Consider the following 27,421-nt stretch of genomic DNA (forward strand, 5'->3'; position numbering starts at 1 on the left):
CACCCTCTCCTGTGTGAGATAGATAGATAGATAGATAGATAGATAGATAGATAGATAGATAGATAGATAGATAGATAGATGGGTAAATATAGAGATAATTTTTTCTTGAAAACTGACATGAGTTGTATTGTTGCCTTGAATACTAATAAACTAATAAAAAAAGTAAAAATTCCCTGCAGAGGTAATTGCTTGTCTTTTTTTTACCCATCTATAAATCAAGTTAATTAAAGTCAAACCTCCAAATGTAAAAATTATCTCACAGAGACATGCTTTTACTTTTACCAGGGACATAAAGCTAAGTGTGTCCGTTGTGTGTCTGATAAAGCTTCATAAACCAGGTAATACAGCTTTAAGAGAATGTGCAGTCACCCCTGTAATGCTATTGGTCAATAGCTTCCACTGGCCGTCATTATTGATATCTGATTGGCTCTCAGGAGTTGACAGCGTTACCTCCTCCAGTTGTCACTCTCCCATGCGTCGGCTACGTCCGACGCTATTCCTGAAAGTTCACACGCCAGTTTTCCTGCGGTCACACCCCCTGTGCGAACGGAGCTTGCGTCACGAACGTATTGCCCGACGAAGTTTTGGTGAAGTTCACAGTACGCTTCTCTCTTCTTGTTGTCAGGCGGTGAACGAGCATCAGGTCCCAGCATCACAGAGCAACACACTTCCTACAAAAAGATGTCCGCTCAAATTATCAGCGGGAAAGAGGTTTCTGCGTAAGTACCTCATTTTTACTGCAACTTCCTGAATGCAAAGTTAGACATGTGGGAATCCTGGCGTAACATGTGTCTGTGCACTACCTAACATGGCAGCTAACTCGCTATCTAAGGGAACTCAGCAGCCAAAGTGACACTCAGACGACTCGAGTGCTTTATCCCAGTGTGATGGCTGATTTCTACACGCCGCTGCTGCCGCGTTTTTAGACCCTGATGTGCAGCCGATTTCAAACCTCAGCATGAATTGGTTGGACATGGTGCTGGCCACGTGAATCAAGTGTGCCACTAGTTTGCATGGAAAATCCCAGTGGACTCTTTATCGAGCTGCACGAGGAAATGCGATTGTCAAGCTTGTAATTTGGTGATGGTGTTAAATTGGTGAATGATTGCAGATCTGACATGCAGTGTTATGTAAGATGCAGTGGACGTGTGTTCTGATCTTTGCTCTATTGATCCAGTGAGATCAGGTGCTGACAGTAACCTCACTTGTGAAACCCCAGAAATCAAAGAGGAACTTTAAAAAAACAAAACAATTGTTCATTTAAGTTTAGGTTTTCATTAAGTTGTCTATAACTGAATCCAATTCTTGCCTGCTACCCAAAGTTTTTTTGCAGTTCCAAATATATTCGCTTGAACAAAAAAAAAATTGAAAGCGCACGTCATTTAGTTGCATGTGCATGTCACAAGACATGACGGCCTGCACCCTGTTAACTTCCCCTCACTGTGCCCATTAGCTAATTTATTCTGTGCAACACAAATTGCCTGCACCTCTCCACTGATCTGGAGTCTCTTAGTTTTCTCTGAAGCTTCACAGGAGCCCACATACAACTGATTGTGCAGAACAAGTGACCCTTCTATAGACGAGGCTGCCTCTCTCTTTCAGGAATTGCAGCTTTATATGACCCTTCACTCAAAAGGGTTTTGTTTCAAATCAAGGGGAGAACAATGAGAAGATCTACTGCACTTTTATAGTATATTGGTAAATTGCACTAGTTAATCAGTGACCAGTGGTGAATTTTTCACCCATCATTGTAATAAGAAATCTTATTATGATGCAATATCTTTAGGACCGTTTTTATGAATTCCAGGAATGATTTTTAGTCATTGATTCACCCTAGAGCAATAGAGCACACACCTCTGCCAAGGCCCATAATCTGTCTTCCTAAACTCAATCAAGCTGTACCAAATGTCACACTCATAGAAATCAGTTCCCTTCAAAATCTATGAGTTATTCTCTTGGATAACAGAAAAAATAATAATAATTGTGTAATCCTGTTATAAACAAACAAACCAAAATACAAATGTGTGAAAATGGGTGAAAACTTTAGTAGTAAGTCCTTAGTACCGGTTTGAAAGAGGGTTGTCACTGAGCACAGAATGGTAATTTGGTCTAAAAACTGAGGTCACTGAGGCCACTGAGGTTACTTTAAAGGAAGTTTAAATTGGTGTCACCCCTTCGCCTAATGCAGCCATGATTACGCACATCATGGATTTCTAAATTCCAGTTACCTTTAAGTCACTTTTGTTTCACTCTGTCTTTGATTGGCTCAGCCTCATCTTTATGTTGAGTTGAAGAGATCAATCACAACCAAGACAAAGTCTACACAACATGAATAAAGATAAAGCAAAGACCAAAGAAGTCTATTGATCTGATTCTGATGTCATGGTTTAGCATCTACAGGAGGCCTGGAACAAAAATACCAGCTTCCCAATACAAAACCTGCTCGCTGCTTTATCTGAATACAAAACCTTTACAAATGTGTTGCTTAGTATCTTGACCGTTCTCTTTTATTATTCAGCATGCACAGTGATTTTTCTGTTATCATGGGTTCTCAGGCAGGTGAGGCATCGTCTGAAGGAGGATGTAGCGCAGATGAAGCTCCAGGACCCCAACTTCAGTCCAGGTTTAGTGGTTCTACAGGTACGTGCAAGATGGGATGATGACCCACCTCTGGAGATCCCTGGCATATTTGGATTTTGGTTATTGTTTGTGTAGCTTGTGGTGTTGTGCACTGCAGCATGGAAACAAAGTTTATGAGTGTCTCTTTTTGTAGATGGAAGGGTGTATTGACACTAAGTGCTCGATCTGTTGGGCAAAAGGAGCCCGTTCTTTCCTACAAGCAGGAAAGGTGATAATTCATATCATTGCAGGTTGGAGATCGTGATGATTCAAATCTATACATCAGCATGAAGTTGAAGGCAGCAGCAGAGGTAATAGCAGTCGTTTCTGAAAACGAGATTTACATGCAGCATTTACCCTGCATTTAATTGCACTGACTAGCTCGGCCCAAACTCTTTAATATTTCTAATGCAGATTGGAATAAATGCCACGCATATGAAACTTCCCCAGACGGCAACAGAAGAGGAGGTGAGGTTACGACTGTGCATAATAAAGCTCCCAAGTTTCTTTACGTGCACAGAGAATGTAAAGTTCTGTCTGTCCTTAGGTTCTTCACAAAATTACATCGGTGAATGAGAACTCCTCCATCCATGGCCTCATTGTGCAGCTGCCCTTAGACTCCATCCACAAGATCGACACAGAGAAGGTCACCAATGCCGTGGCCCCAGAGAAGGACGTAGACGGGTAAGAGCACACATGAAACCGTAGATGTAGTCATCTTGAAGGTTTGCTTACTCTCCTTTCTGGATCGAGTCGGTGTGTTTCCTTGCAACCTTTCAGTGAATGTAAAACAAGGATCTCGCTCAGCTACTTTTAGACCTGTACACGTTGATTATTAATGATATTAAATATATTTTTGTATGTTTTGCAGGCTAACCAGCATAAATGCAGGGAAGCTGTCTCGGGGGGACCTGAGCGACTGCTTCATCCCCTGCACACCAAGTGGCTGCATGGAGTTGATCAAACAAACTGGTAAACACAGTCACACCTGAGCAAAGAGCTCACACTTACCCTAAGGCCCCTAAATTCTTTCTAGCTGCAGCAGATACACATGCATAGAAAAATGTTTCACGTTGTCTATCCTATCAATAAACAGCCTATGCTCCATACTTCCACCAGGTTTCCTGGAAATCCGTTGAGTTCTATTGTGTGTAATCCTGCCGTCTCCTTTTCTACAGGTGTTTCCGTGGCAGGGAAGAGAGCTGTAGTGATTGGCCGCAGTAAGATCGTGGGTGCGCCGATGCATGACCTGCTGCTGTGGAGCCACGCCACTGTCACCACCTGCCACTCTAAAACTACCGATCTCCCAGAAGAGGTACAACATCATCCCCCTTGTTCCGACTCTGGGAGGGAAGTCCGATATCACCATAATGTGTGTCACACCAGCGCACACAGATTATCTAGGGCTGGTTTTTGTTTATTCCAAGCAAACTGCTTTCTGCATTTGTCTATAGTGATGATGATGATGAGTTGAGATATGGAAGGTGGCAAATTAAGAGACTAATGCAATTCATCAATCTACCTACCAATTCCACAAGCTTCCTTCTCTCTGCCTGTATGTGGAGCACTTATCTCCCAAACCGTTCATCTTTTTCGCTTCACAATATATTCAATATTACTACAATAATAAATAGCAGATAAACAGCATTACTGCAGAAGGCAGTGGGACAGGGCAGCATGCCCTCAGTCACACCTTATTGGACTTGGATCACAGGTGTCAGCAACATTCATAAAAGTTTTGTTTGGCAATTTGTCCTCAAAGTAAATGCACAACATTCATTTTGTTACTATAATGCGTTATATCCAGTTCTATCAAGCTTTTATTTTGAAAAAAGTGAACTGTGGTTCTAAAGATTGTGTCGATATTTTAGCAGACATGCAACTTATGAAAAAATAACACCAATTAAATAAATCATTGAAACTTGCATATAAGCAACACGTGAACAGTAAAATAAAGGAAGTTATGTCTCATTTTATAAAAAAAAAGCACTCTATAAAATCTTTATTGCAGATAAACCATGTAGGATGAACTTTACTAACCATAAAAATATGTGACATAACATTGTAGAACTGATTTAGGAGGACTTGCTAATGAAGAGGAATCATTCTAAAGTAGCTCTGGATCAGGAACACAGGTCAGGCAAACAGCCCATAACAAACAGGCTCTTTCACACTTCAGGACTATTTGATATTACAAATCTTTGCTGCCACCAGGTGAAAGTGTAATGTCATTTATTAACCTATTTAGAAAAATGATGTGTTGAGCCTGGTAAATATAATTTATACAGAATATATGTACAGAATCAGTGTTGCACAGGATATTCTGTTCCTTATGGATAAGTTCATTTGTGTCTGTGACTGTTTGTGTGTAGGTGAGAAAGGCAGACATCCTGGTTGTTGGCATCGGCCGAGCAGAGATGGTGAAAGGAGAGTGGATCAAGCCGGGAGCAGTCGTCATCGACTGTGGCATCAACCACATTCCAGGTTTGACTGAGTCTACTTGATTTATCGTGGTGCTCTGGAATGAACTCAGTGGAGGTCGGTGGTAATATTGAAATTTATGTGCGGTTCAGATGAGACGAGACCCAGTGGGAAGCGGGTGGTAGGTGACGTCCACTATTCCTCAGCTAAGGAGCAGGCTGGCTTCATCACTCCTGTGCCTGGTGGAGTAGGACCCATGACTGTGGCCATGCTGATGGCGGTAGGGTTCACTCATAAAATGGAAACTTTTTTTTACAAAATAAACATAGAAGAAAAGATGTGCATTTATGTTTGCAAGAAAAAATACTCTTTATCGAAAGTGTATATATTTGGTAGTATTTGTGTGTTCGTTTTATTTATTGTTATTTAAAATAATGTTTATGGTTAAAATATTAAGCTTCAATTACATTTCTTTGTCGTAAGGGTTTCATCATAGAAATCATTGCCAATTTATATTAATATATTTTTATGTATCTTAGGTAATTTCATTACCTAAAATTGGTAATGTCCCTCAAAAATCCACATCAGTTGGGTTTAAATAACTGTGTGTGTTTGTGTTTGTGTGTGTGTGTGTGTGTGTGTGTCTAGAACACAGTGCTAGGTGCAAAGCGCTTCCTGGAGGGACATCAACCAGGAAAATGGAACATTTCTCTCACCAAACTCAATCTGCAGAAACCGGTGCCAAGGTTTGTCTACTCATCCTCCAATCCTCTTCTTAGTCATGGGTGTTGTTAATTGTTACTGAGAGGCTGGAGAGTTTCTCGAATTAAACATACCACATTCCAGAGTAGCCAGTAGAAAACTCTGAATGTTCTCCATGTCTTGTTGTTTCCTCGCTGTTCCTTCCTTTAGCTCAGATTGTGTGTTTCTCCCACAGCGACATTGTGATCTCTCGCTCCTGTGTTCCCAAGCCCATTGACCGTCTGGCCAAAGAGGTGGGCCTTCTCTCTGATGAGGTGGAGCTCTATGGCAAGACTAAGGCCAAGGTCCAGCTGAATATCATCAAACGCCTGCAGGCTCAACCAGATGGCAAATATGTGGTTGTCACTGGGTAAGACATCATTATCTGTATGTTCTTCCCTGGACCATAGCATGTTTTACAGGAGTGTAGTGGTTTATGTTAACTGATCATGGGGTAATGATAATGACCTTTATCAATTTGTACATAATAATACAGATTGTTGAAACTGAAACTGTAAGTTTCCTGAAACTATTGCCTAATGGTTACACATGTATCCTTTGAATATGTTCAGTGCTGACAGTATTGTCTAACTGCAGCATTACACCGACCCCTCTGGGTGAGGGAAAGAGCACAACCACCATCGGCCTTGTGCAGGCCCTGGGAGCCCACATGAACCTCAATGTTTTCGCATGTGTGCGACAACCCTCTCAGGGACCCACCTTTGGCATTAAAGGTGAGCTTTAGTATAATGCACAGTCACAGAGGTTGCACAGGTTACATTTTGACATTTTTAAGTCCTGTTCTGATTAATGTATCTGTAATTATGTCGTCTGTCAACAGGGGGTGCTGCAGGAGGTGGATATTCACAAGTCATCCCAATGGAAGAGGTACTGCACTGTTGTTTGATGTTAGAAACACTGCAGATGATATAATACAAAGAAAGCACACAATTAAATAAAGAAATATGTTTGTTTTAGTTCAACCTCCATCTCACCGGGGACATTCACGCCATCACAGCTTCCAACAACTTGGTAGCTGCTGCCATCGACGCTCGCATGTTCCACGAGGCCACACAAACTGACAAGGTGTGTGTCCCGTTCATGAACAGTTATTTTTTTAAATATAAAAATACTTATTATAAGATCATGAATGAGTGACATCTTTCCGTTTGCAGGCTCTGTACAACCGCTTGGTCCCACTCAGTGGAGGACAGAGGAAGTTCTCCCCCATCCAGATCAACAGACTGAAGGTAAGTGATTAGAGTTTGATCAAAAACCTACATGGGCTTTGACTCAACTCACTGCTTTTTAACACTGAGGTTTTATGTATTTGTGTAGAAACTGGGCATAGAAAAGACGGACCCCTCCACTCTGACTGAGGAAGAGATCACCCGCTTTGCCCGTCTGGACATTGAGCCAAGCTCTGTCACCTGGCAGAGAGGTATGAACAACTCGCAAGTCTCTAAGTCTGCGTCCCTTTGATGTCTTGTGCTTTAGTAGGTCTGCTTTGCATTGGATTCAACCACATACTGCATTATGTGTGTGTATTTGTGTGTGTGTGTATATATATATATAATGTTCATAAGGTGTTTGTTCCTTACCTCAGTGTTGGATACCAATGATCGATTCCTGAGGAAGATCACCATTGGCCAGTCACCAACTGAAAAGGGATTCACAAGAGAGGTAAAAAGTAGTTCATCATTCAGTTAAGGCAGGGGTCGGCAACCTGCGGCTCTTCAGCCCCTCTGCAGTGGCTCCCTTAAGGCTACAGTGTTGTGCATGTTGCACATATTTTTCGCGAACAGTGAACTTAACGAATCAGTTTTCATATGATGAAGGTCACGTTCACATTCATTTTTGAAATAATCATCGTATCAGGCCGTCATGAACTGCCAGGAGCGAGTGAATGTGTGTGTGTGTAAGCGCGCTCCCAGATAGCGGACATGCACATAGGCCCCGGGGCTCCGCCCCCCACCCCACTCTCTCACGCAGAGAGACACAATGAGATCAGAGCTAGTTTACGTGAAGCAGCCGCTCAGTGACTGACCGGCTGCTTATTAACAGTGGAAGCAGTGAAAACACAGAGTTTCTCTGGTCACAGCTGCTCAGAGATCAGCGCCGCAGCTTCTTGATCAGAGCAGAAGCTGCAGTTGGTTTGTACCGGGCTTCAGTTTCTGTGTCGGCCTCCAGTCTGACCTGCTCTCACGTTTCGTTTTAATATTTCGTCAACTAAAATATGCCTCATATCCTATTACGGCCCCGGTGCTCTTCCCTACATGCCCCTAATCTATAGTGTCCGACCACCGGCCTCGGTAAACAAACCATGGATAAATCCCCAAAAAGAAACGTCTGGGAGGAAAATAGCGAGTTTAATTCTGCGTGGACAGATTAATTTGCTTTCACTGCCAACGATGTTGACTTACCTGTATGCTTCATATGTGACGAGGAATTAGCAAACAAAAAAAAGTAATGCATCTGCTGATAAGTACCAAGCTGGAGATGAGCAAAACAAGCATAGTTCTGTGTTTTATTTATTTCAAAGTAGGCCTACACATGTATTTTGTTTTCCTCTTCATAAGAGTTTGGTGTTTTCCTTTTTTGTAACAGGTAAAAATAACAGTTAAATGTCAACAGTTTTAGTTGTCGTTCTATAATTTAATAAATGCAACAAACTATAGTTTTTATATATATTGTATAACTATATATATATATAACTTTATAACCTGTGTTATCAAATATGTTTTGCGGCTCCAGACAAATTTAATTTGGAGGAAGAGGGGGCAAAATGGCTCTTTCGATAGTAAAGGTTGCCTACCTCTGAGCTAGGGCAACAACATGCAATGTATGAAAAGGATTTACTTCGGTGCCCCCCAGTGGCATTTTATTATTATTTTATAATTATAATTTCAGGAAAATGTCAGGACTTCAGTGCATGTCTGAAAGCAGTTATAAGTAGAAGTACAGATAGAAGCTGTGATCTAGGCAGTAATGCAACTTTGGATGCCAGCGGCCATAAAACCTCAAAGAAGAAGAAGAATCATTGATCACATACAGATTCTACAGATAGGGGATTCCTCAAGTCTAGGAATCTTAATTATCTTTATGATAAGAACCCATGTAATAACTTTGCCCTCCTCTTTCCCACAGGCCCAGTTCGACATCACAGTGGCGAGTGAAATCATGGCCGTGCTTGCCCTCACCAGCAGCCTGGAGGATATGCGTCAGCGTTTGGCAAAGATGGTGGTGGCCACCAGCCGCAGTGGACAGCCTATCACCACAGAGGACCTGGTCTGTGCCCTGGTGTCTTCTTCACAACACGACCTGCTTTATTTTTTTGGATATTGGTAAAAGTAGGCTGCTATAATGTTTTTTTTACATTATTTGTCAGGGTGTGAGTGGTGCTCTGACTGTGCTGATGAAAGATGCAATAAAGCCCAACCTGATGCAGACTTTGGAGGTGGGTGAAACACAGCACGTACACGATCCTATACTAAGATTTACTTTAAGGAAAATGTTTTTAAGTTGTCAGACTTAACGGAAATAAACTCCTACAAGCTTCAACATGTTGTGTCATGTTTGTTGACACATTGTTTTAATTGTTGTTGTTGATCTGAAATATATATATATATATATATATATATATTTATATTATATATTTTTTAAACTAAATCTTTTAGTGTTTTTCTTAAGAGATGCTGATGTGCCTGAGATATCTTTTTTGTATGAAATAAATTCACAGGGAACTCCTGTGTTTGTACATGCGGGCCCCTTCGCCAACATCGCCCATGGCAACTCCTCTATCCTGGCTGATAAAATAGCTTTGAAGCTGGTTGGACCTGAGGGCTTTGTAGGTAAGGGGAGCAATTGTTCTACTGCTGCTGTTGTGGATGGTTTGCTCCTTCCGTACATGTGATTGTGCAGCAGATGTTATATTACAGTCAGATATTCCTCTGTACTCCTCATAACTGGGATTCTGACACCATTCTCTTCATCTCACAACCGCTGACTCTTGTTTCTCAACAGTGACTGAGGCTGGTTTCGGTGCTGACATCGGCATGGAGAAGTTCTTCAACATCAAGTGCCGCTACTCAGGCCTGAGGCCGCAGGTGGTGGTGTTAGTGGCCACTGTCCGAGCCCTGAAGATGCATGGAGGAGGATCAAAAGTGAGTTTACTACAGCGTTGCAATTACAAGATGATTCGTTTATTGGCACTATTTTGAAATTCCGCTAAATTTGTGAACAAGTTTACATAAAAATCTCACCTCATCCTCAAATACACAAAGATTTCGTCTGCACTGAATGTTTCACCCTCTGTCATTGACGGTGGACTGCTGGGAGTGTCATTATATGCTGCTGAGTTGACTCACTTCATTCGCACAATCGTTAGCTCTATCACTAATAAAAAAAACACAATGATCAATCTTATGTGAAATTCATTGTGTCAGCTGTAGTAATGATCAAATGAACCGCCACATTTTTCATCTGTCTCGTTCAGGTTACTGCTGGAATGCCACTGCCAAAGGAATATGTTGAGGAGGTAATGTAGGATATGCTTTGCTGTAAATGATATTCTGTCGATCAACATTGTGTATTTATTTTATTTGTATGAAGCATCTGAGCCACAGTCTCAGTTGTTTTAACACATGTCCGGGAAGAATTAGGGCTGGAGAATATAACAATATTGTGGCAGTAAAATGTTCATCAGTAGCAATATATCTAAGGTTTAATATAATCAATTGAATGCTTCTGTCCTTTGTAATCAAAGTGATAATTGATCAGACTCTGATTGATTAAATGTTTGTTTTTTTATCATGTGTTTGTCATGCTATTATCATAACGAAGAGTTTAAAACCAAACCTTTACGGAGAAGCAAAAGTCAACCTTTGTGTTTGTGTGTTCATGTTGTGTGTGTGTGTGTGTAGAACCTCGAGCTCCTGGAGAAGGGCTGCAGCAACATGAGGAAGCAGATAGAGAATGCTCAGCACTTTGGTGTGCCTGTGGTGATCGCTGTCAATGCTTTCAAGTAAGTGCTGACCACATGGCAGAAATGGAGGGGACTCTTTTTAAATTTCACATAAAGCTACACCAGTCAATATTTTTACACTCGCAAAGGATTGCATGACAATTTGAACGATGCCACTTAAACAGACAGATCCAAAGAATTTTAGTAACACTTCACTCTTGGAACTACTCACATCATCACTGTTTTTCAAACAGCAGAAAAGCTAATTTAGCAAAGAGATTAGATGATAGTTATTGATGCAAATGTTTTGTGCCATATTGACATGTACAGGAAAATTCTTGTGTTGTTTGACCCCTCAAGAATTTTCTGTGCTGATTCCTGCAGGACAGACACTGAGGCTGAGCTGGGCTTGGTCTGCAGAATGGCTAAAGCTGCTGGAGCATTCGATGCAGTGATATGCTCCCACTGGGCCGAGGGTGGAGCCGGGGCTCTGGCCCTGGGTCAGGCTGTCCAGAGAGCCTCCGGGGCCCCCAGCAACTTCAAGTTCCTTTATGATTTGGAGGTATAGGCTGTAAACTTGAATTCTGAAGTTCAGCGTTGGGTTTAAAATATAATACCTGAATTAAACAGTCCATTTTACCAGATTGAAAAAAAACTTAAAAAAGTAATGTTATTATTCACGAGGAATTGAATCCTTTATTTCGGCCCAAAAAACGGTCTAGTATTGAAAATGCTATGTCAGCCATGTCAACTAAAGGACTGTCTTGACGGCCATATTTATATCTCTAATTCCCATTCAGCTCCCCATTGCTGACAAAATTCGAATGATTGCCCAGAAGATCTACGGTGCAGATGATATTGAGCTTCTGCCAGAGGCCCAACACAAGGTGGAGCTCTACACCAAACAGGTCAGTGAACCTCAGTTGACTTGTTTCCGTCGTCTGTCAGTGTAGATCAACTGTAATTGTACGGTGGATTCTCCAGTTGCCCTATTGTGAAAGATCCAATACATTTCATTGTGTACTCTTTATCCCTCAGGGTTTCGGCAATCTGCCAATCTGCATGGCGAAGACGCACCTGTCGCTCTCGCACGACCCTGAGAAGAAGGGTGTGCCTACGGGGTTCATCGTGCCAATCAGAGACATCAGAGCCAGTGTGGGCGCCGGCTTTCTGTTCCCACTGGTTGGCACGGTACGCTCTTGTTCACTTGAGGACACTGCGTTTTTTTCAGATTTTGCAGTGGGAGAGCGGGGGTGTGACACCTTACTGCTCTGCAGCTTCAAATCACATGATAGCATTCATTCATCAACTGCTCTATGCAAATTAAGACTTGAAGTACTCATAACACATTCTCATCATACTCAGTAGTGATCCGCGACTTTGGCATTGGATACATGCAGTGTACGGAGATAAGCAATTGAGTCCTTTCCTAGTGCCAATAGAGGAGTTTGCCTTTTTTCCATCACTGTAAAATGGTTGTAATAAAAACCATGTCGACTGCAGAATCATTTGACCCAGGAGTGAATGAGGATTTTATCTTATCTCTCTCTCTGTGTGTGTGTGTGTGTGTGTGTGTGTGTGTGTGTGTGTGTGTGTGTGTGTGTGTGTGTGTGTGTGTGTGTGTGTGTGTGTGTGTGTGTGTGTGTGTGTGTGTGTGTGTGTGTGTGTGTGTGTGTGTGTGTGTGTGTGTGTGTGTGTGTGTGTGTGTGTGTGTGTGTGTGTGTGTGTGTGTGTGTGTGTGTGTGTGTGTGTGTGTGTGTGTGTGTGTGTGTGTGCAGAACATGAATGTAATGAATGGCCTGATGTTTCATTAGATATTGTTTTCATCAAGAGTTACTCATTAGTCTCTGTCCTCATCCCTAGATGCCTACAATCCCCGGTCTTCCCACCAGGCCTTGTTTCTATGACATTGATCTGGATCCTGAGACTGAACAGGTCAACGGGCTCTTCTAAAACAGGACTGTACGATGGTAATGAGTTAAAAAACACACATGTAAACATCTCATGCATCTGCTGGGTGATTGCTGATCGCCGCTGTACTTAGCTCTTTCTGGTGCTTTATTTCTCAGTGAATAGACGTGGCCCAGCCCTCCACTCCCCCCACTGAGCCTTACCGAAATAAGATGGACTAATAACTGGATGTGTCTCAAACTGGTCTGCAGGTGTCTTTTTCTTTGTCTTTTTAAAAACTCACTGACATCTGTAAATAATTGATTTGCTTTTTCCAGAGGGCTGCTCATGAATTGATCAAAAAAAAGGTTTGACAATCTGTGATAGACAGGGAAGTGTCTCCAGAACTACCCATAACTTTGTGGTGGCACATCTGGATTTGAGCATGTACCACCTGTGATTGTTTTTCGTACATCATTTTTCTCAGTTTGACAGATCTCATTACTAATACCTGTCAAGTTTCCTGTGTTGCTGCACCAAATTCTAACCGAATATTTCTAATACTGTCTAATATTGCTGGACCAATCTGCACTGCTGTGAAAATGATATTTGGTAAAGTTGCATTGCTGTCAGGAAAGATCAAATAAAGTATTCTTGCTGTTAAACGCAGTTCACTTGAGAAAACATGCACACACAACTCCAAATAAAAAAGGCCCAACAAATGAACTTCTTGCTCTGAGGCAAAGATATAGTACTATACGTTTTCTCTTTTTTTAGCAGCAGATTAAGTAAAGCCAATCTCGTAATTTATGATGAGTTTAGATATTTATTAGTCCTTTATTTGTATATATAATACCACTACTAATAACAATAATAATCATTCATTTATCACCACTATTAAATACGAAACATTTTTATTGAATGTGTCACTGCCCTTTATATGTAAGAAAATAAACAAAGCAGTCTGGTCTTTTTTATTTTTATTAGTTTATTAAAGATGTGTCAATTCTATACACTCAGTAAATAACTAAATGGTGATCATGGATTTCTTCCTTATTTTTTGTGACCACCAGCATGGCTCTCAGATTTTCCTTTTCCTCCTTTTCCTTCTCCTCCTTTTCCTTCATGGCCCTTTCCATGCCCCTGGCCTTTACATTTCTCTCCCTTCTTTCCACGGTTCTGTGGACAACCAAACAATCAATGACTGAAAACACAGAAAGATAAATGGCTGCATATTTTCAATTCAAAATGTTGTCAGACTTTTACCTTTTTGCACCTTCCTCCTTCCTACAAAAGATAATATGAGATTAACATAAGGGTGTTAGAAAAGGATTGAATTATGCAGTGAGCACACGTTAAGAAGGACTTACTCCGTCTGACTCAGAGCTTTCCTCGTCTTCCTTAGGTCCTCTTGAATGCTCCTCCTAATACAAGAAAAAGGCTTCATAAGAATATGTTTTCAAGCTGTTACTCTAAAGAAGTGTGAAGAAAGTAAGAGACTCACCTTCTTGTCTTCTTTGGCTGAAACATAATAGAAAAAAAAGTTACAAAATAATTGAAAATAAAAAATATAAAATATTACTGGACTGAATTTATATTACTTAATTACCAAGCAACCCACAGGGATGATTATATTACTAACCACTGTTTCATTCTTAGGATTATCATTTGTTATATCAATCTTGTCAGCTTATTACTGTGTTTACACATGGGAGTACATACGCTAGTAGTCATATTTAGCACACGCAGTAAATTTGACCCGAACCAATATAATAAAATTAAAACAATCTTTGTTGAATTTAAGCAAAACTGCATCATGGAAAGAAAATAGTTCTCCTTAGCACAGTTTAGGAAATGCCCTGAATTATCATAGAATAAGAATAAGAAAATAATCAATAAATAAAAAAGAATAAAAGGGTACATCGGTAAAACTGTATAAGATGTATAAGTAAATAGACAGTTTTTCTTAAATATGCAAGTCTAAAAAAGTTAAAGTAAAAGCAATTATTGCATTAAATAACCATATACCAAATACAAGATGAGGCCAAATGTGTGCATGAAAATGGAATAAAGTACAGTGAGCGTTGAAGCTATCGAACTCCAGCATTTTAAGTTCATTTTTAGACATATTTAGACAGTCTGCACAGAAAAACAATACAAAGCACTTTTTGTAAAAATATATAACAGTTGAGCAAAGAGACTTACGGGCATCCATGTTTTCTGGTTGATAGCTGCGGTAGAAAATCTTTTCCTTGAGACACGAGGATTGAAATAGACATTTTAAATATTTGAACCTGCAAAAGTCGGTAGAAAAAAGCAAAGACAGTCCCAACCTACCTGATGCCGAAATCAAACTGAACGATGTCTGATGTGTGTGTTCGTTCTCTATTTATACACTGGTGCTGCATGAGACGATGTATGTCACATGCAATGACATGTGACTAATAGTTGCAGAGCAGGTATGGACTGGGTGTCGCCAGAACAACAACTGCTAGTGTGGTCCCTTGTACCTCGAAACAAAGAAGTAAGGACTCGTAAGCAGAAAGGTATGAAGCTGCTCCACTCTTAACATCAACTCTGAATCATCGAAAAGCTTATCAGAAAAAACACTGAACATGTGAGACAAATAATCAGTCATTGTGTTGTTCTGATTATACATGTGATAAATATTCAACATATGCTAATCACATGCTTTAGATTAAAACATCACAGCGATGTTTATATTTACAAATCTTAATAATCAAGTACTGGAACATATTGTTCATAGGCGGTGGACTAGTGGCAGAAACTTGGACTATGGGCAGAAAAGGTCTCTGGTTCGTCTCTGGTTCGACTCCACGGAGAAAAAACAAAAAGACGAGGATTCTCCCTACCCTGTCTAGTGCCCCTGAGCAAGGCACCTTACTCCCCCAACATCTGCTCCCCGTGCGCCGTACATGGTCGCTCACTGCTCTGTGTGTCCTTCACCAGATGGGTTAAAGCAGAGGTTAAATTTCCCTACCTGCATGAGTGTGTCTGTCCATGTGTTTGGGACAAATAAATGCATCTTAATCTTAAGATGCAAATCAGGTTTTTCAACAATAAAGTCTTGTTCTCTTACTTTTGCATCCATCTTATAAAAGTCATACTGTTGCCTGCAATGGTTTTGAAGCATGACATTCAATGTATGAGTCAGTTTGTGTGAGTTGGGAGGGGTACAGTTTTTTCCCTCATGGCATTGTCCCTTCTCACGCTACTGCTGTTTTGATGTTTGATGTTACCATGATGATCTGCTTTAAAGGAGCTTTTTCAGTAATTGGTGCTGAAAGAAATATTACAATGAGGATTGTGTGATGGATGCTTTTTTGATATGTGGGAAAATTGTTTCATGGAAACAGGAACTCTTGGGTAAAATAGATCTTATAGTATCTAATAGTGGCAAAGTATTTGTACCTGTGCCGACAGGATATGGAGAGTTTCCACTGGACCCGTTCAAACTAACACGCTCTTGTTTATGGAAGAAATATTGCAATCTTTTCCTAAAACCAGCTGTTTCACTTCTTTAAAAACTCTAGGCCACAAATGTGTGAGCAGTAGAAGATTCATGTCCTTGAATTTTGAGTTTCCTTCTGTTTTTGTTTCACAGTAAGCAGGATTAGGGAAAAACTACTGGATGGGTTACCATGCAACGTGGTGAAAGGTTATGGTTATGGGGAAGGGGAGAACTCATTACATTTTGGTGATGATTCTGATCAGAAGGCGAATCCAGGAAACATTTTTCCCAGTGAGTGTGTAATTTGATGAAGATCCAAATAAAAATCTGGATCTAGGGAATTCATGAGTTGACTGTTCGGCCTTGGCGGAGTTATGTGCTCTCTTATGAATATTAATCCTTGCACAAAGTCCGGCCTTAGTGGACGACGTTAAGACAAAAAAACTAAATGCAAAAGCTGAACCACCCATGACTGAATCAGTCCTCCTGACGCTGGTTTTGTTACCAGTAATTATCCGTTCAAACGTCAATAGTAACACACATTGCCACTGTCTTGGTATATTTTTTCTATAATTATATAGATCACGACTCAGACACACCCGTCACTGTCTTAAATCATTCACACTGACTTAAATCTAAAACGTCAAATCAGGTTATGCAGGTTTTGTGCAAGGAAGTAGGCAAACAGGATAGCTAATGACAGAGGAGGCGTTGAGGAGAACACATGACCTGAAATGACACATGGTTTGGTCTCTCCACTGCCTGTGGCTGAGCTACATGTCCTCACGTCAACTCTGTTAAATGTCATGTCAGATGATCAACAAGAAATCAGGTTTGGCATATACCTCATGAGAGCTTCACAGACATTAGGCACCAGTGCTGGAGGAAGTACTGAAGTTTAGTACTTAAGTAAAAGTACAAGTACCCAGGAAAATATATACTTAAGTAAAAGTAAAAGTACTACATCAACAATCCTACTTAAGTAAAAGTACTTACTTTTAAATTTAATTTAAGTATTAAAAGTAAAAGTACTCACGCAATGGGTTGTTTAGGCTGTGCCATTTTGATATAGCTACTGGTAATACTCATGCCTCTACAGATGTCACTACTAGTAATAATTATAAGCAACAACATTTGTTTATTGGAAAGGTTGGTGTACTTATTGTGCTTACCCTCTGTAATACTGTTCACACTCTATCTTACAATTCTGCGGATGACAAGTTATCTACCAGGGATTATCTGCAAAGTTAATACCATTAAGCCAAACTAATAAAGACAACAATGTTATATCTTTAAATCTTTTATTTAATTGTAAACGTGTAAAAAATGGAAACATGGAACATGAAAAACAACTGTAAAACTGGTCAGAACAAGGCAGATCTTAGAATGAGAAATTTAAAATGAAGGAGCTTGAAATGAAAATTTGACCATTGGTCAGGCAGCCAAAATATTCATCTTCTGAATATTTTGAAATGGTTTAGATGGAAGAAGAAATGTTATACTTTCACTTTGAAAAGGTAGTTCCTGAAAAACGAAAAACTTCGCTAAATGGCTGGTGTGTCCCTTTGTTGCATGAAAAAGCATTACTTTTAGTTGTTTAGCACCTGGCTGAAAAAGGCACAAGGTTTGTGGTTTTTTTGTTACTTGTTGTCATTATTATAAACATAATTCTAAACGTCTATTTGCGGTGTAAGGACGTGTGTGTGTGTTTAAACTTCAAAAACAGCAACGCAGTCCATATTTCCCGAAACTGTGTTCATAAAATGTAGCAAGTAACGACACATATTGTAGAAATGTAGTTGTAAGTACAGTAATGAAGTAAAATACTTAGTTACATTCCACCACTGTTAGGCACACACCTGAATGATTTGTATGTATATTTTCCTTCGGTGCAGGTAATAGCTCTGGGAGCAGAGCTGGTTGTATAGTCTTACTGCTGCAGGAAGGAGTGTTCTGCGATAGCTCTCCTTCTGACACTTGGGGTGTATCAGTCTGACGTTGATGGAGCTGCCCAGTTCTGTGATGGTGTCCTGCAGGGGGGTGGTACTTGTTGTCCATAAGAGAAGACAGCTTCGCCATCATCCTCCTCTGTCCCACCACCTCCACAGAGTCAAGCTGGGATCCCAGGACCAAGCTGTCCCTCCTATTCAGTCTATCCAGTCTCTTCCTGTCAGCAGTGGAAATGCTGCTGCCCCATCAAACTACTCCAAAGAAGAAGGCTGATGCAAACACAAAGTCATAAAAGGTTCTTCTGCACTCCAAAAGACCTCAGTCTCCTGAGCAGATACAGTCTGCTCCGTCTAAAAGAGTGCACTGGCATGATCGGTCCAGTCCAGTTTATTGTACAGGTGAACACCCAGGTACTTGTAAGAAGTCACTAACTCTATGTCCATTCCCTAGATGTTCATTTTAAATCCTAGATCCAGGTAATTAAATATGATCCGTTGGTTTTTGTTAAGATAATCCGTGGATGGGCTGTTGCCATCTAGTGATAAAATCAAGCAAATAATGTCCACATATAAGGTGCTGCCTCAGTCTTGTCTTCTCTTTCACCTACATCTTCTGTCTTCTTCGGAATGCATTTCATTTATTTGCGTAGGGATTTCTTACACTGAAACAGCAGTGGGTAGACTTTCTCCGCACCCTTGACCACATTCTTCACATTTGGTGCTATAATTGTGATGCTGCCAGTGGCGAACACTTGAACAGTAGCCTTGAAGTTTGTGATCCTGTATGTGGCAGCTGGATGGAGCTCTGGTTCGTAACTGGCATTGGGGAAGTTGTTCTTAGTGAAGTCTATGAGGTGGACTGCAAAGGGCATGTAGCAAACTGCCAGCACATTCACGATTCTGAAGGCTGAAAACCTCACGTTGAAGCCTAGTTTCTGCAGAGAGCGCGCTACCCTGCGAGCACCACGTTTCGACTCGTCCTCACTTGTTGCTCCAGCGCACATGATTTTCCCTGAGGACCAAATTGAGGCTGTTACATTGTGTTTACGCATCTTCATCTGGACTCGTCCAGCTCCTCGCCTATGGATGACGTTGAATCCTTTCAGGGCAATGGTGCGTAAGTTGAGGGGACACAGGGTGGTGAAAGTCGACACCACATTGGTGATGACGATATCAAGTGCCCCATTGCTGGAATCCATGCTGAAGTGGGTGGTGCACTAGTAGTAGAAAATAGATGGTTATGGATGTTTGAAATACCCTTTCCTCTTGCCAAAAATGAATGAAGCTCCTGTTTAGTTGAGTGTTTTCCTTCTTCAAAATGCCTTCGGTGCAGTTAATGGTGGGTGGCAAGTTGTAAGGTGTATATATATCAAAGGGGTTCCTTTACGTTCCTTTGACCTCTACTTAGCAGCGCCTATGATGTCTTTGATGTTGTCTTTGATGCATTATATAATTGATAATCGATTAATTTAATAATGTATTCAATGAATTAAAGAAGAAGAAATAAAGACAGTAGATGGCAGTAATGCTCCTTGATGTTGGTAACCACCTTCCAATAAATGGAACAAAAAATAATGAGTTTATAATTTTACGTGCGCTCAACCAATTGTGCCTCAATTGTGATCAGTCTCTAATGATGAATGTTGAATAGCAAAATGTGTATTTGCAGCATATGTGGCATTTATAGATTTTCTCCATTTTCCATGATAAAGAAACAGATGTAAGTGTGAAATGAAAATGGGGAACAACACTTTAAGTATGATTAAAATGAATGAGAATCTAGAGTGCCAGGCAAGTGGTTTAATTTTCCCCCATTGTTGAAATGTATGGTATGGTATGAAAACGATTTCATTAACAATTAGCAATTAACACTTAGAAGTCTATCTACAGAAATACATTTGTCATAACATTCTTCTACATACTTGTCTGCTCTTTCATTAAATCTAAATACAGAATTTCCCATTACAATACTTAAAGGAGTTTAAATTTGAAAATTGAGTTTGGTCTTTCCTGTCACTTACACTCAAAGGGGGGCTACTATCCTTTTGAAGTAAAATGAGTCTGTGAACACAGGAGGTTTCTTCTCAATTATAATCAAGAAATTATTCATAACCTCTCTCTAATAAATGACTGTCCAAATATAGTTACATCATGAATACATTTGCCCATTTTCACCGACTTTCCCTTTAATTTTCTCAGCCATTCTGCAGGGAAAGTCATGAAAATGTATATGAGCATTGTCAGAGACACCATGAAGAGGAATCCAGTGGAAATCATTCATAATCTCTAATATCATTTTATTAACAAGCATCCAAATATCACTACAGTATGAAGACATTGGACCATGATCACAGACTTAATTTTCAATGTCATTGTGCAGTAAAGGGAGATAGAATAGTACTTTAACATCTTTTTCTTTCTTTTTCTATTGCTTTCCAAACATGCAGTTTATTGCTTCTATTCTATAGATTCTTCACAGAAAAAACACTTGAAACTGTTTGATTGACTCTTAATCTTGATTCAGATTTTATATTTTCCATGAAATATCTGTACGGTATCGTTTTGTGAAGATCAACTCTTCTTGGCAAAGGATTTGGCGCAGCCTAGTGGACATGATGCGAAGTTGCTGTGTCTGCTCTTACCTCGACGATCCAGCTGGAAGAGGTAGAAACGTATCTCTCTGTCTGTCTGTCCATCCAAACTTTTGATTTAAGTTAAGGCAAAATGTAAGGGTTCAATAGAGTTAGCTTGGTGTCATCAAAGCTAACAACTCGAAACTAAGTTATCAACAAGAAAATAAATAAATATCTTGTAGTCTCTTATTTAGTCATCACTTGAGTTTTGCTAACATGCTAAACGTTACACCTGCTGAACAATATTAAGCTAACGATGTCGATGTTAGCGCGTTAGCATGTTAGCTCGCTGACATTGCAGTGGACTGGACTGCAGGCTCCTCCGGTCGCTAATTCATTGTTTATCTAAGGTAAGTGACATAGACTCCAATAGTTAACATTGCTAATGTGTTTGTGTACCACAACTGTACTGTTTTGAAAACATCACCTAGCGTAACCTTTGACCCGACATTAGCCTGGCTCACACAGAAAGATGGCCAGTTTGGAGACGATGTTACAGACACTTACTTCTTACTTTATTCATAAATCAACTCAAATGTGTTCCAGAAACAAAGTTCTTTGTGAAGGGCTTTAGCTCATTAGCAGCGGTATCGATCTGTTTACAATGTAAACTATGTGTATGTTTTTTTTGCATCTTAAAACTGCAGGGGCTGTACACCGTCTATCAGTGTGACATCAGTCTGCTGCTGCCTCAGTGCCGCCTGTGTGCCGCTGCCTGTCCCCAGCTCTCACACTGGGCTCTGGCAGATGCAAAATGTCCTGCATGGAGATTTGTGGAAACTTCAGCAGCCAGTAGCCTCCCACCCCTTTACCAACCCATCCACCCTGCAGTCTTTAGGAAGCTTCATTAGTGCTCTGAACAAGTAGTCGGGAGCTCATAGGAGACGCAGCTGCTGTCTCATTTGTGATTTCTGCATTTATATAGTTTCATTATAGATGTGAATGAGGCCCCGTGAGAAATGGAATCATTTAGGAAGCTTTCAAATATTTTTTTTCTCTCTCATTAATTCTTTTCTCTAACAATCATAGTTAGTTGGGACACAGTGGCATACGTAGCAAAAAGATCTGAACACACTTGAATCACATTCAATAATGAAGTGCAAATCTGAGACAAAATGTTTTATTATGTATATATCTTTACAATATATATATATATAGGTGTAAACAGTATATAGGCCTAAAGTTGACTTGAATGTTAAATGTAGCTATTGAAAATGATACGAAAATGAAATGATATGCACATTAACACACAGAAATTATTTAGAAAAGGAGGAAAGAATAAAATAATAGTAATTTTTCTAATCTTAAATGTAACAGTTATAAAAATACAAGGAATGATATAAATAAATGTTTCTCTCTTTAGAAAAGAAGGAAATAATAAATTGGTACCATGCCCAAATCTATCTGGGGTTAAATGTTATAGTTAAAAGTGATAAAGAAAAAGTATAAGGAAATTTGTATGCACTTGTATATATATATATATACACACAGACAAAAATGTGTACAGAGAGGGAGACCAGATTTAACTACAGCATGCTTTGAGCAGAGGATAAGTGAGGAGGGGGAAAGAGCAAGTGCTTTAGAGACGGAGAGAGGGAGTGAGAGAGCATATGTGCAGTAGGGTGGGAGGGTTGGCGAGAGAGAGAATGAGAGAGGCTGGACGAGCGGGTGGGTGCTGTGAAATCTGTTAACAGGGGAGCTCTGTGCATTTGTGAGACATCTTGGCTGCATGCCCAACTTGGCTCATTGTAATCGAGGCATGATCGTCGACTCCAGGCAGCCCTCCCCGCCGCCTCGGCAGCCTCGCGCCTGGACTCAGCCCAGCTCTCCCCGCTGACATGGAAAGACCCGTGAGTGTCTCCTTTCTCCTTCCCCTTCTCATCCCTCTCTCTCAGTTTGAGGCTCTGTCGCTTCCTCTCCTGCTCTGTCGCAGATTGAGCTGCGATTCAGTTGTGTCTCCGGCTCTTTTCTGTCCTCCGTCGTCGCTCCTGTAGGTGGCAGGAATGCTGGTTAGGGAAGAAGCCTTGGCAGCTTTCTCTCTGCAGGCCCCCCTGCTCCCCCTTTTGCCTGCCTGTCCAGGCATGGGTACCGTCCCCTGGCAGACCCACAGCGTTTCACTGTGATTCGTGATCGTGTGTTTGTGTGCCTATGTTACCCTTGCTGCTGCAAAATCAAAGAACTGGTCTGCTGAACCCGGGAGGGCGACCGTCCCCACACATAGTCTCCCCCACTTTGCAGAGGCCAGTGCTCACTTCAGTCTCCGCCATTGGCCTCACTGAGATTCAGAGTGGGCAGCTTGTATCTCCCTTGCGCCTATTCTTGGTGGCATGTCCTCATGGTGTGTTGTGGTTGGATACCCTGACAACTAGAAGCAGTGACGTAGCCACTTTCCAGCCGGCCGCCTCTTTGAGTGAGTCCCAACTTTTCTCTCTTGCTCTCTTGGACTTTGCAGGTGTGAAAGACTCATATGGATTCAGGATGTTTCCTCTTTGCTATTTCGCTTTAAAGTCTGTGCTGACAACTTTAGTACAAAAAGGCAGATCTCTCTGCCAGAAGGATTTAAGTGCTGTAGTGGAACTAAATCCTCTCAGTGGCAGCCAGTCTCAGTGGCAACCAGCGGCGGTGGTGGAAACAGCACAGAAGAATATCTTGCAGTCCCAACGTGACGGCCCTGGTGTGCCTGTGAGCCGTGAGTCATCAGTCCGGGCCAGTAATATCACACAGAAGTGGCTTCGGCGTTCTTGCCGTCACTGGGGCAACAGTGGAGGATGGCTGACTCACTTTGGCACAGCTGTTTGCTGCCTCTGTCGAGAGGGTCTGACCCCTCGTAAATAATTTGGGAGTGGGAGTGAGAGTGGGATCCGTCTAAACAAGTTGTTTGCCTTCGCAGTTTCAGTGACTTTTCCTATAAGTCTGTGTTATTGACACTTCTCTGCTGTGAGTGAAAACAGAGGATGACAACACTGGTTCTAGCTTATTGAGTTGAATGACTGTTGTTTATTGAGGATTATCTGAGCACTGTTTGTGTGCTGAATGAAATCCTGCTGAAGATGTGAAGAAAATTGGTTCTGGCTTGAAATCCGACAGAGGGAAGTATGAATCAGCAGCAAACTCCAATAGCTCCGATTCCATTGTTTTAAAGTTGGGGCAGATAATTACCTGACACATTAACTATAAATCCCAACAATTTTAGATCCTGCCTTTTTTTTCTGTGTGGACAATAAATGGTAGATTTGATGATAGAGATGTGTCCTCACATGCTGGAGAGCAGTATACATCCAGGACATGGTAAAACTTTACACCCAAGTCCGTTCACTTCGCTCTGCATCTGCCAATCGGCTTGTTGCTCCCTCACCGTGAGCTAAGCACTCAAAAAAAATCACGACTGGTTGCTTTCCTGGATCCTAAATGTTGGAAATAGCTCCCCAATGACATCAGGATAGCAGGAAGTCTATACATTTTCCGCCGCAAACTAAAACACATCCCTCCCGACTTTACCTTGAACAGAAGTTTAAAATAACAATTTAGTTCCCTCATGGTTGAATACACTTATTGTAAGTCGATTTATTGTTGCCAAAGTCCAGACTGAATATAGGGAAATAATGTTATTAATTTATAAGATTAATTTTTATTGCTGCTATTTTTGGCCAAGTCTCCCTTATTTTTAATCTCAAAGGTACTAACCTAGTTAAAAAAATGCAAATAATAATAATATTGACAATAATAATAATAGATTACTACTGTTAAAAATGTGGTTTCTCCTCTAGACAGCTTGCATCGTGACAGAAGTTTTTGTTTTCTTTTTGTATCATCCCATCGGGACATGACAGAATATTACATTTTGGATGACGTATGAGCTGCCTTGTGACTGGCCCTCGTGCTGGCATTTCAATTGCACCTATTGATAAACTCAAAGGAATGTTTGAAGGAAAATGTGTGGATTAAGAGTCGCGCTACAATCAGCACTTGATTAGCTTAATTTAGCATAAAGATAGGAAACGGTGGGGATGCAGCTAACCTGGTTCTGTCCAAAGGCAACGAAATCCATCCACTGGCCCATTTAAATCTGACAAATTAGCATTTTTTTTTAATCATAGCTAAATCTATTATAAAAATGACAAGTTGTGATTGTACAGGTTACTCTGCTGCTTGCCACAGGTCTGCAGTCCTCTCATCTTACTCTAAAGAAAGCGAATAAGCGTATTTCCCAAGATGTCCAACTTGCCTTTTATAACAATCTGTGCAGTTCAGCGGTTGTTGTCGTCTCCGAAATGTCCTGAACTTCCTGTGATCGTGTCTTCAATGTTGTTTCATTTATTCTCATCTGCGTGTTCTTCGGCTCGGCTGCAGCGCTCAAACACGATGGCAGCTGTCTCTGCAGAGACTTTCATTATGGGGGCCTCTTGTCGTGTGAGGAGGAATAACCTGATGACTTCATCAGCATGTTCAAGATGCTCTGCATATGCATCCTGGCTGCATTTGTAACTGAGCTCCATGATGAATACTCCATGTTTGTTGGGTGTGAGCGGTGTGTGTTATCGCAGCACATGCAGTCGTGTGGACACAAGACATTTTCAGATTGCGTGACCATGTAGCAACTATAAGTTCACCTCGTTGTCACTGTTTATAGGCAGACTTTATTCAAATGTTTGTATTATTTTCAATCTTATTTAATGGGGACCTTTATTTATATATATATATACAGAATACATACAAATATAATACGGTAACAACAGCTGAACAACAAAGACTTTCTAAAAAGTATAATTCTTGTAGTGAAACTGAAAAACAAACTTGCATTGAAATAATAATAAAGCTTAATTTACACCACACTTTTCATTCTTTTCTTACTCTATGTTAAAAAAGTGCTAAATAAGAAGAAATAAAACCAAAACATTTAAAACCAAACAAGGCAGTTTACTGAAAGGACATTGGCCAAACAAGAGAGAAACTAGTAAAAATTAATAAAACAAATAAAAACAGTATAGATTAAACCAAACCAAACATTCCCTATAGCTTTCAGAAGGTGAAGGGTTTTAAGACAACATTTAAAAGAAGCTAGAGAGGTAGCGTGTCTGAGTTCAGGGGGCAGAGAGTTCCAAAGTGGGAGTCAGGACTCAATCTGCAGATCTTAGCGGTCGAGAGGGCACAAATCATCTCAATAAATAAGTGATGGGATAACTGGACCTAAACTCAATACAATATTTAAGCAAATTCTTTATGATCAAATGTTTGATGTGTGTCATCTTAGAGCCCCAGTGACATGACTCCCAAGAGGGATCATGGCAGGGACGTGGAGCTGGACAAGAAGATTGAGGCTCTCCGCAGGAAGAATGAGACGCTCATGAAGAGGTACAAGGTAAGGACCTGTTTGCAGGCAGAGAAGTACCTGTGATGTTCAGACTTGGTTCCCGGTGTAGGGTTTTGGAAGTCTTTGTGTGGGGTCTCCTTCAGGCTTCCTGATTGGTTGTTTTCATTGGGTTGCATGTAGGAGGTGGAGGAAGACAAGAAAAGGGCAGAGGACGACGGAATGGCGCTGCAGAGCCGCAAGGGCAAAGCTGAGGATCTCACCATCACGATCAACAAGTCCACCAGTGTGAGTGTTTCAGAATACAAGATGACTGTCGCTAATAATGCTGTATACACAATATGGTAAAGACAGATATTAGAAGTTATATAATATGAATAATTTGTAACATGTTCCCCTCTACGATTTGAAAGCAGGATAGTCGTGTGGTGGTGACAAAGCCATTCACCGGTGGTTCACCAGCTGGTAAAGGACAGCAGGAGGCCGGTTCTGACAGGGGGGGAGAGGGCCCCTCACAGAGTGCTGCCCAGGGCCACAGGAAGCAGTTAACAGTCACCATGGCAGGAAAAACGGTAAACGCCAATTTTAACTTGAAGTGACAAGGAAAAAAATAAAGAACCCCAAACCCCTGTAGTTTTATTAACAATAATGAAAGTTCATTAAATTTCATTCATTCAAATCAGTAGGCACACCTTGCTGGAAGCCGTCAAACAGTAAGTTTCAGGAAGAAAACAAGTTCCATAGGGTTGCAGCTTGAATTGGATCGATTCTTATCGAGCAATTTAACCAGCTGAGCACACTTATTTACTGTTAATAATGTTCGAGATCTTAGATTAGCATGTTGACATGCTAATGTTTAAAGCTGAGGTAGGGATGAGTCTGACATGAGGCTTGGAGGTCATTTGTTATAGGGGTGTCAGGTCACAAGCCAAATGTACATTTTTAACTATTAGTCTTGGGATCACCAGGTTATTAGTTAGTTATTACATTCTCTGGGCACCATTGATATCTGTACCATGTTATAGGACAACACATTTAATGTTTATACAGATATTGTTTTTCATTCTTGGGTCAGAAGTGGACACAAGTGGTGGACTGACATAGCTACCCAAAGAGACATGAAGCTAGCATGGCTTAAATGTGCAGCTGGTGGAGGTACAATATTCCATTTTCATTGCATTTCAGTTACATTTTATTTGTATAGTACCAAATCACAAAAAACATTAAAATCAAGGCACTTTACATATCAAGGTTCAAGACCTTACAATAATATAGAGAAACCCAACAGTAATGTATGATATGTAATATTGTATAAAAAAAGCTAACATTTGAAATAGAGCAGTCAAGATCCTCTATTTATGAGTGGTCTGTATACAGACCAGCAGGAGTACATGTGTTTTACTGCATAAGCATGTGGTTGCACCC

General features: G+C 40.7%; 4 protein-coding genes across 4 annotated transcripts in view; 2 read left to right on the forward strand and 2 right to left on the reverse strand.

Moving 5' to 3' along the window:
* Nucleotides 1-533: 533 nt before the first annotated feature.
* mthfd1b (methylenetetrahydrofolate dehydrogenase (NADP+ dependent) 1b) lies at nucleotides 534-13,299 on the forward strand. The gene is made up of 28 exons (XM_062396830.1): nucleotides 534-719; nucleotides 2,556-2,640; nucleotides 2,871-2,930; nucleotides 3,034-3,087; nucleotides 3,167-3,303; nucleotides 3,491-3,591; nucleotides 3,798-3,934; nucleotides 4,992-5,103; nucleotides 5,193-5,320; nucleotides 5,689-5,786; nucleotides 5,978-6,151; nucleotides 6,379-6,515; nucleotides 6,623-6,669; nucleotides 6,760-6,867; nucleotides 6,957-7,031; nucleotides 7,120-7,222; nucleotides 7,388-7,464; nucleotides 8,929-9,069; nucleotides 9,170-9,238; nucleotides 9,521-9,632; nucleotides 9,805-9,944; nucleotides 10,277-10,318; nucleotides 10,704-10,804; nucleotides 11,129-11,306; nucleotides 11,545-11,652; nucleotides 11,783-11,935; nucleotides 12,608-12,714; nucleotides 12,814-13,299. The coding sequence occupies exons 1-27, from the start codon at nucleotides 682-684 to the stop codon at nucleotides 12,695-12,697; spliced, it is 2,805 nt and encodes a 934-aa protein (XP_062252814.1). The 5' UTR covers nucleotides 534-681; the 3' UTR covers nucleotides 12,698-12,714; nucleotides 12,814-13,299.
* Nucleotides 13,300-13,599: 300 nt separating this feature from the next.
* On the reverse strand, nucleotides 13,600-15,057 carry LOC133961610 (U2 small nuclear ribonucleoprotein auxiliary factor 35 kDa subunit-related protein 2-like). The gene is made up of 6 exons (XM_062396832.1): nucleotides 14,972-15,057; nucleotides 14,840-14,885; nucleotides 14,139-14,155; nucleotides 14,005-14,058; nucleotides 13,901-13,921; nucleotides 13,600-13,813 (listed from the first exon to the last, which is right to left on the reverse strand). Exons 1-6 carry the CDS (start codon nucleotides 15,040-15,042, stop codon nucleotides 13,651-13,653), a joined length of 372 nt encoding a protein of 123 aa, XP_062252816.1. The 5' UTR covers nucleotides 15,043-15,057; the 3' UTR covers nucleotides 13,600-13,650.
* Nucleotides 15,058-17,980: 2,923 nt separating this feature from the next.
* LOC133962212 (TATA box-binding protein-like 1) lies at nucleotides 17,981-19,326 on the reverse strand. Its single transcript, XM_062397706.1, has one exon. The coding sequence runs from the start codon at nucleotides 19,252-19,254 to the stop codon at nucleotides 18,694-18,696; it is 561 nt and encodes a 186-aa protein (XP_062253690.1). The 5' UTR covers nucleotides 19,255-19,326; the 3' UTR covers nucleotides 17,981-18,693.
* A 2,761-nt stretch (nucleotides 19,327-22,087) lies between these two features.
* Nucleotides 22,088-27,421, forward strand: part of LOC133961990 (coiled-coil domain-containing protein 9B) — a 73,163-nt gene continuing 67,829 nt past the window's right edge. The window contains exons 1-4 of the mRNA XM_062397420.1: nucleotides 22,088-22,538; nucleotides 25,940-26,047; nucleotides 26,180-26,284; nucleotides 26,413-26,568. Coding sequence (XP_062253404.1) covers nucleotides 22,527-22,538; nucleotides 25,940-26,047; nucleotides 26,180-26,284; nucleotides 26,413-26,568 — 381 coding nt within the window. The 5' untranslated portion in view covers nucleotides 22,088-22,526. The remainder of the gene's footprint in view (nucleotides 22,539-25,939; nucleotides 26,048-26,179; nucleotides 26,285-26,412; nucleotides 26,569-27,421) is intronic.

The sequence above is a fragment of the Platichthys flesus genome, chromosome 10, assembly GCF_949316205.1.
Source record: "Platichthys flesus chromosome 10, fPlaFle2.1, whole genome shotgun sequence".
NCBI classification, from domain to species: domain Eukaryota; kingdom Metazoa; phylum Chordata; class Actinopteri; order Pleuronectiformes; family Pleuronectidae; genus Platichthys; species Platichthys flesus.